The 8,877-nt window shown below is 43.1% G+C and overlaps 1 protein-coding gene across 1 annotated transcript; it reads left to right on the forward strand.

Annotated features, from left to right (window-relative positions):
* Positions 1 to 1,478: 1,478 nt before the first annotated feature.
* On the forward strand, positions 1,479 to 8,024 carry LOC109773556 (calcium-dependent mitochondrial ATP-magnesium/phosphate carrier protein 2). Its single transcript, XM_020332247.4, has 4 exons — positions 1,479 to 1,983; positions 6,604 to 7,389; positions 7,478 to 7,568; positions 7,649 to 8,024. Exons 1-4 carry the CDS (start codon positions 1,494 to 1,496, stop codon positions 7,839 to 7,841), a joined length of 1,560 nt encoding a protein of 519 aa, XP_020187836.1. The 5' UTR covers positions 1,479 to 1,493; the 3' UTR covers positions 7,842 to 8,024.
* Positions 8,025 to 8,877: the final 853 nt, after the last annotated feature.

The raw sequence follows: 8,877 nt of genomic DNA on the forward strand, positions 1-8,877 counted from the left end.
TGAGCATTTGACTCATGTTAGGCTCAGGCTTCTGGAAAATACTCTGCAGTTCTTGTTCATATAGCTGACAACCTGGCTCATACAGATCACCAGGAGTGGGCAGGGAAGTTAGCTCGATGATATCCTGAGCTTTGGGTTCATGATGGACATCTCCTGTCATCTACTCAAGGACTCATGTCTTCGGATCCCTGTTGTAGCCTGATATGTGTAGAGTGGCATAGAACTGCAGAAGAAACTCTTCATTCCAATGCTCCTTGTCAGTGACAAATGAGAGCAGCCCAACTTCACGAAAGCAATCTAGGGCTTCTTCAAGGCATGGTAGCCCAGCAATGGCATCACAGTCAAGACGCTTGTGATATTCGATCCACCTTTTAATTATATTGGCTTTCCTATGGACTCAATATGACCTTGGATCACTTAAATACGAAACTAAGAGTCTTGGGGCCGGCCAACATTTGTCCTTAGCATTTTGAGGAGCCCACTTTCACATCCCAATTGTTGTACCTAAATTGAACTTTTCTGAAATATTATTTGAGTAGGCATTAGTTCAATGAGATATATGTTGTGATGAATTACCAAATCGCCCCGGGATTAGATGCACTTTCACTCCTCCGTAGGATCATGAGCATACGAGCCTGCCCATTTTCTGAGAGTTCAACGAGCAGGTCCACGACCCATTCCTTCCCCATGTTATGTACCATCTCCACGTCCGAAAATGCCACACCCGCACCATAGCTTGCCACAACGCGACAACCCATGGGCACCTACAGAACTCATGAAAATTATCCTCTTGTTCTAGGCACACAACGGGCAAATATGCCTATCATGTTTATTTGCCCAAGTAGTGGGAGCATTGGAAGCAAATCGTCAACCAAACACATGCGTCTTTAGAGAAGCATGGCACCTTAAATGCCCAGATGACATGTCGCCTGTCGAGAGGGCATATAAGTGTATTTCGCTGGAATTAGATAACTCCAATCTACTGAGTCAAAGTTCTTCGCAGGAAAAAGAATCTTAGAATTCAAATACTCCAAAAGTTCTACGAAAATCCTGTAATCCAAAGAAACCCCATATGCGAGGAAACATTCTTACCCATATATTGTATACTCCAGATTTTAATGATAATCTATAAATAACAAAGCGCATACGATAATATGCTTTTTCAAACAAAGGATATGCCATTGGACTTTGGTGCCTTCGCTTTGCATTCTCGAGCAGGTTCTTGCACTTGTTTTTATTTTCTTGAGTGGAGGATGTTCCACTTCGTAGGAGGACATGGGGAAGCCCATACCGATCCAGGAACGCTCAATACAGCGGGTAGGGTACCCTACCCGTAGGGCTGAAACCCACACGTGCATTCCCTTCCCTTCTACCCCTCCTTCCCCTCCTTTCCCTCTCCCTTCGATTCCGACTCGATTCCATTCCATTCCCCAAACCAACCCACCACCACCACCTCCCCCCTCCTCCCATTCCGCCTCGCCGCCGCCGTCGCCATGCCCGGCGCGGCGGCCCACGCGGTGGAACCCCGCGGCACCGCGGCACCCCCTCCCCCCGTGGCCGCCGCGGCGACGGCTGCGGCGGCGCCGGCGGCAGCGGCGGCAGGGGGGCCGTCCGAGCCGGTGCGCAAGGCGGGCCCCGTGACCATGGAGCACGTGCTGCTGGCGCTCCACGAGACGGAGGAGGAGCGGGAGGCGCGGATCCGGGACATGTTCGACTTCTTCGACACGTCCGGGAGGGGCCAGCTCGACTACGCGCAGATCGAGGCCGGCCTCGCCGCGCTGCAGGTCCCCGCCGAGTGCAAGTACGCGCGGGAGCTGCTCCGCGCCTGCGACCGCGACCGCGACGGCCGCGTCGGCTACGACGACTTCAGGCGCTACATGGACGACAAGGAGCTCGAGCTCTACCGCATCTTCCAGGCCATCGACGTCGAGCACAACGGCTGCATCCTCCCCGAGGAGCTCTGGGACGCCCTCGTCAAGGCTGGTATGTTGTAGCCTCACCCCTCATCCCTCACCCCCGTCTGCACCGCTACCGACCTCCGCAATACTCCCGCGCCCATGCCGTGCGCTCACACGTTGGTTGCGGTGGCATCTGAACTATAAATTATGACGTTGTTGTGCGAAATGTAGTTTCCGTAGCATATTTCTGACTGGTTGTCGTTGGATGCTTGGAGCAATTTAGTAGCCAACCCGTTGGAGTGTTGCCCTTTTTTTCTTCTTACGGGTTTGCTCTGTGAGCAGATGTATATCACTGTTGTCATATCTGGAGATTAGACGTGTCCTTTGCGATTGAATAGATAGTAGATACCGGTACCAATTATGTTCAATCACACTTCTAGTGAGTGTATGTCTGTTTTCACAGAATGGTGAGTCTCGGTAGGCCCTGAGGGCCAGAACTGGCCTTATTGTAGTGTCTGAGCAGTGGAGACTGAGCTCTAGGAGGTACCTTGGCTATTTGGCAAAATACGAGATGATCGAGTAATACATTGAATTTGTTAAGCATGTAAGCTTATTATTTATTTCTCAATGGAAATGTAATATAACCTCTCAGATTAGGAACATCAATTTTAACCAGTGTGTCACCACTAGCAAATTGAGAGTACATAAGATGTCAACCCGACTTTAGAGTTTAGTTTGTATTAACACGACGAAAAGCAGCTGAGCAATAGTACCATAACCATCACGTTTAGTGTTCATGTTAGATGCACAGTTGGGGATGGACTTAATGCTGTTGTCTTGCTCCTGCAAAAAGATTTGTAGTGTACGAAACATGTTGTTTAAGTCAGGCACTTAGGCATCAATTTATATATCTTTCTTGTTGTAGGATACCTCGGTTTGTCAAGCTACAGCAAAACTGGCCAGAACCCAAAATGCCCAGTTGGGATATTGGATCCGTAAATCACTTAAGATGCAGTAAGCTAAAGGGCAATGTACCTGAGTGCTTAACATTTGTTTGGTGCAAAATAAAATAAAAATATTACTCCAATAGCACCACTGAAGTTTTGAATTTATAAAACTTTAGAATAGAGTTGTACACTACTAATTCCATCAAAAAGCTGAACACCAACACGGCAACACATTTCATCTATAGATTAATTTGCAACGGTTCATAACATATGTAGCACATTCGATACATTTGAAGTCCAACCTATTTCTTTACCATACATGAGCACTGAAGGCTTACAATTCTTGTTGACTCTGGCAATGTACTGCTAAGAATTGGCTGAATCTTTAGAGTTAGAAATACCATACCACTAGTATTTAGTAGGCCCACTGTTTGGTCTATGATCAGTTGGCAATTTGTTTGTTCTCTGTTTTTCTGTCATATACCGTGCCATGCTGGAACATGTGTGTTTTGGACCTTGGAACTTCAATTTCACTGCACCTTATGTTGATTGAAGTGCTTTTTTTTGGGGTCTGTGCCTTGCCTTGGTACCTAGTCGTGTTCTGTAGACTCAATTACATGGTGGTGTATTGTAGCTTTCCAGTAAAATAATTGTGCAGTGATGTATGACAGTGCAGGTCTTATTAGCTTTCCTAATTACTCCCTCTGTTCCAAATTATATAAGATGTTTTGGATATTTAAATATGGACTACATACGTACTGAAATGAGTGAACAAACACAGTAAAATGCGTCTATGTACAACTGATTCAGAAAAAAGTTAGAACATCTTATAATAGTGAAGGGAGGGAGTAACTAATATGAGCATATAACTTGCTGCATAATGTCAATAGCCATGAAGGCATCATGTTTTCTCATAGTTTGGCTGTTTTATGCTATAGAACACTACTGAAATTTTGCGAATGCTTTCAAGTTCGTCGTGGTTTACAGTTAAGTCGATTTCTTGTTCTAAACTTTTAACACTACTTTCTAATCGAGTTGAAATTGAACACATGAAAACAGCTGCTAAAAGAGTAGGGCGTTTCGGTGCCCAGGCTCATCTGCACCTGGTTAGAAAAAAAATCGTACAAAATTCAAAAAATTCCATTTTTTTTTGTGTGGCAGAAAATTTGATGCGTGAGGCCCGCTCCAAATTTCAAGTCATTTGGACATTTGAGCAGCTCTCAGCAAAAAAGACAAATCGGGCAAAAACAGTACATGAACAGTAAACTTTTTTCAGACCCCCAATTTGTCTTTTTTGCTGAGAGCTGATCAAACGTCCAAATGACTTGAAATTTGGAGCGGGTCTCACGCATCAAATTGTCTACCCCACAAAAAAAATTGGAATTTTTTGAATTTTTTTAGTATTTGTTTTGATTATTTCCGTAAGCGCAGGTGCAGATGAGCTCGGGTGCAGAGATGGATTTTCTCTGCTACAACTAATATTGATGGTTTATTTCCAGCCACTCACATATTCAGTAACATGATATTCTGCCAGATGTAGGCGTTGATAAGTCATAGTTTAGATCATTTAAATAATTGTGTGGCCCTAAATCCTCTCTTATCAAACAGCTCCACGTTACCACTAAAAACGACTATGAACACACCTAATGTTGTCACTTGGCATGCTCTCCTGCATTAAAGTGCATAATAATCCAGCACGAATGTATAGCTTATACTGGGTGTGCATAATCGGCATACCATCTCATGCTTCGACTAGATATACACTATAGTTTGGTTCTGCCCAATATGTGGAACATGTTTTTTTTCCTGATTATGGGTATTCTTTAATTATGGGGTCATTCATTGGTATTGGAACAAACATGCATGCATGCAGCCCCAAATCCTATCCATTTCTTTAGACATCACGTTATTGCTGATGCCGAAAACTTGGACAGTTCATAACCGCTACCCTATCGTTTATTGATCTTCACCTTGTCCAAGGGAGCAATCCTCTCCTGCTTGTTGGTGCAATTAGTACGACAGCCAACGCGGCTGCAGCTTAGCTAGGCAGTCCCAAGATTATATACCTTGTTACTAAACGTTGCATGGCATAGGCAACTAAAATCAGATGCGTCAAAAACACTGTCCGAGGGAGCAATCCTATCCTGCTTGTTGGTGCAATTTGTACGGCAGCCAACATGGCTGCAGCTTAGCTAGGCAGTCCCAAGATTATATACCTCGTTGCTAAACATTGCATGACATAGGCAGCTAAAACCAGACGCGTCAAAAACACTGATACGTGGCTGGAGCATCGTATCCGTATCGACATGTTGGATACGTATCAGCCGAGTATCCCCTGATATAGCATTAAAGCAATCAATTTTAATTCCTGATACTTGTGGGATACTTACAGAATATGTTGTAGGTACCTCCAGCCCATCATCATCCCATTAAGGCCTTGTACAATGTAAGGTGCTTGGAGAAATAAACCAGGCTTTCTTTAAGCATCGGTGCTTATTTGTACAGGGTAGACGCTTAACTAGGCGTCTCTCCTGTAGAAATAGGCACTGGTGCTTCAGAAAAACCCGGTTTATTTTTCTAAGCACCTCCCTAAGCATCTAGCATTGTACAAGGCCTAAGGGCAGCATGACCCTAGTTATCCCGACCCGATGCCCCCTTCTGTCCACTCCCCCTGATCCAGTCTTTCTCCTAGGTCCCGATATAGACGACGTGGCCACAGTGGCGCCACCAGATGCAGCAGCCGGCGGCAAGGCAGCGGTTGGCTCAGGGGTCCTGCATTAGCAGCTCGCCAGCAACAAAGCTTGCTTCGCTATCTCCTCTTTCTCCCTCTCCCTCCCTGTTGGCGGCTACCTCCTGTAGCATGCAAGCAGCTCGCCGCAGCAGCTTGAGCAGGTGGTGGGCTAAAGCCCCACTATTTATCACTATTTTTTAAAATAGTCAAACCTATCCTTGTATTGGCGCTTTTCAGAAATTCCTGTATCCATATTGTTGCAAATTAGCTCACTTAACTGAAGCAATGTACAGCCTAGGAAGCGTGCTCAGACGTTGGGCGTTGCCTAATTCGAAAAATATGGTGAAGCTTCATATTCTTTATCTGACTGCTAGCATGGTGTTCTGTAGAGATACATGCGAGTTAGCCAATGAATTTTCTAAGTGAATTCCTTGATACTGAAATAAAATGACGAAATACAGCTTAGGTTGACTTATACTTACGAGCTATTCTTGGCATGGATGTCTTTGCAGGAAAAAATGCCTCCCGAAATGCTAGAGAAATAGGTTAAAATGGTTATATTGGCTAGCTGCTAGCTATATGCCTTGGTCATTTGACGTGGGATTTTTATTTATATTGAAGGTTATGTTAAGCTGGTTTTGTTTTCCATTAAGTTACAGAGCAACTTATATTTGATTGATAGTTCTTCATTCAGACTCCCATGCTTTGGCATATTTGCTCTTCTCTATCCCAGATTCTCCAATATCAACTAAGATTAACTAGTGTCTCCTCTGTAGTGTCTCAGTTAAATTCGAATTGACTCCTGCATAGTGTCAAGCTTGTAGAAATTTGCATATCTTATTCTTGAACCTCATTGCTATCTTATTAGGTTACCACTCTTCTGCCCAAAAAAACTGCGGGCTCTGTCTATATATTATGAAGCGCTAACATAGTTTGCTTGGATCTCCTTGAACTCTGGTTATTTAGAGCTTTCAACTTTTTGCATCCATAATATAACTTACAAGCGATGTCAGTTTGTTGTTTGCAGGTATAGAGATTGATGATGAGGAGCTTGCACGATTTGTTGAGCATGTGGACAAGGACAACAATGGAATTATTACTTTTGAAGAATGGAGGGATTTTCTTATGCTTTATCCCAATGAAGCAACAATCGAGAACATTTATCATCACTGGGAAAGAGTTTGCCTTGTAGATATAGGTGAACAGGCTGCTATACCAGAAGGCTTAAGTAAGCATGTCAGCGCAAGTAAATATCTGATTGCAGGAGGCATTGCTGGCGCAGCATCTCGTACTGCAACGGCACCTCTTGATCGTCTTAAAGTGATCATGCAAGTGCAAACAACGCGTACTACCGTCACACATGCAGTTAAGGATATATTTATCCGGGGTGGTCTATTGGGATTTTTTAGAGGTAACGGTTTGAATGTTGTAAAAGTTGCTCCAGAAAGTGCAATAAGGTTTTATGCGTACGAGACATTGAAAGAGTATATAATGAACAGCAAAGGAGAAAACAAGAGTGCAGTTGGTGCTTCTGAACGCCTCGTTGCTGGTGGTTTGGCTGGTGCAATAGCACAAACAGCAATTTATCCCATAGATTTAGTAAAGACGAGGCTGCAGACTTTCTCTTGCGAGAGTGGTAAAGTTCCTAGTCTTGGTACATTATCAAGGGATATATTGAAGCATGAAGGGCCTCGAGCATTCTATAGAGGTCTTGTTCCATCTTTGCTTGGTATTGTCCCTTATGCTGGAATTGATCTTGCTGTATATGAGACTTTGAAAGATGCCTCCAGGACATATATCATAAAGGACACCGGTAAGCTCTTGCTTAGAATTTGTTGGCATTTCCAACCTTTTTCTTTCCAATTTATTTTCCTTGATTCTTGGTTGTTATAATAATGTAGAACCTGGTCCTCTGGTACAATTGGGTTGTGGCACTGTCTCTGGAGCTCTGGGAGCAACATGTGTTTACCCTTTACAGGTTATTAGAACAAGGTAAGAATTCAGAATTGTGAAACTGTATATATATACATAAAAGTCTATGTCTATCTCAACTGTATTTGAAATATTTGTAGACTGCAAGCTCAACAAGCCAATTCAGAGGCTGCATATAAAGGAATGTCTGATGTGTTCTGGAGAACCCTACGGCACGAAGGCGTTTCTGGATTCTACAAAGGAATCCTACCGAATCTCCTTAAAGTGGTGCCTGCTGCAAGTATTACCTATCTAGTTTATGAGGCGATGAAGAAAAATCTGTCTCTTGATTAAATTCTGGAATTGTTTTGCAAATCGGCCATTATTATTGGCATGGCTGACTGTAGAGATAATGACGACACATGAATTTACTGGTTAAAGAGCTCCTTTTTTTGACGCGAAAGATGGTGCCTTCAGGATAGAACTGAAAGCTATTGCTATCCTACTTGTTAAATGAAAACAAAGAGATTATCATGAGATCATCAAGGCTGTCACACTGGCATACTGGTAATGGTTCCTTCTTGTCAAGTTGTATTACAGCTATCAGTTTCATAGGCCCCATTTGTCTTCTCATGACAGCTTCTGTGCATACACAACTACCTACTGCTGCACACATTTGACAATTAGTAACAGTACTGAAGTACTTAGGATGTTGTGATCCATAGCTCATTTCTTGGGAACTAATTATAATAAAGTATTTAGGAGTTCCTTAAGCTGATAATGAACAATCAAAAAGCTTGTAATTGATGACCACTTTCAATCTTGGTACTTCGATTATGTGTACATTTTCTTTTGTCATGTACAGAGCACCAGGGAATATTGTTAGCAGCCGTTGTGCACAGTTTGATAATGTGAATGTGAAGAGCAACATGCCATAATTCTTTTAGAAGTGGCATGGACTCTTAAGTAACAAGTTTGGCATACATGACACATATATTGTCATCTAGCACAGCTGAATACATGGTTCCATGAATAGATCACGATAATGACTAAACAGTTAAAGGACTGTTTCTTTACGAATACTCTAGGTTTTGTACTCACGGTTTGTCCTATGTCCTTACCTCGCCCGGTGACCTTCATCCCATTGTCAGCACTCAGCAGGCTTTGGCTTTGTATAGGGATTTTGTGAAGCCCTATGACCATATAAGTGCTTCTCCCTCTGTCCCATTATTAATTATCGCTCAAACGGATGTATCTATACTACATCCGTTTGAGCGACAATTAATATGGGACGGAGGGAGTACTATAAAAGAAACCTGGGGTTATTTGTGACCACAAAATCAAGTTTCATGTAATTTAATTAATATATTAATTAGTTAAGCATTTGTAT

This window comes from Aegilops tauschii, chromosome 7 (assembly GCF_002575655.3).
Source record: "Aegilops tauschii subsp. strangulata cultivar AL8/78 chromosome 7, Aet v6.0, whole genome shotgun sequence".
Classification (NCBI taxonomy): Eukaryota; Viridiplantae; Streptophyta; class Magnoliopsida; order Poales; family Poaceae; genus Aegilops; species Aegilops tauschii.

Coding starts and splice junctions, on each gene's coding strand:
- LOC109773556 (XM_020332247.4), top strand. CDS start 1,494: ATGCCCGGCGCGGCGGCCCACGCGGTGGAACCCCGCGGCACCGCGGCA. Junction 1,984..6,603: donor GGACGCCCTCGTCAAGGCTG/GTATGTTGTAGC, acceptor TGTTGTTTGCAG/GTATAGAGATTGATGATGAG. Junction 7,390..7,477: donor ATATATCATAAAGGACACCG/GTAAGCTCTTGC, acceptor ATAATAATGTAG/AACCTGGTCCTCTGGTACAA.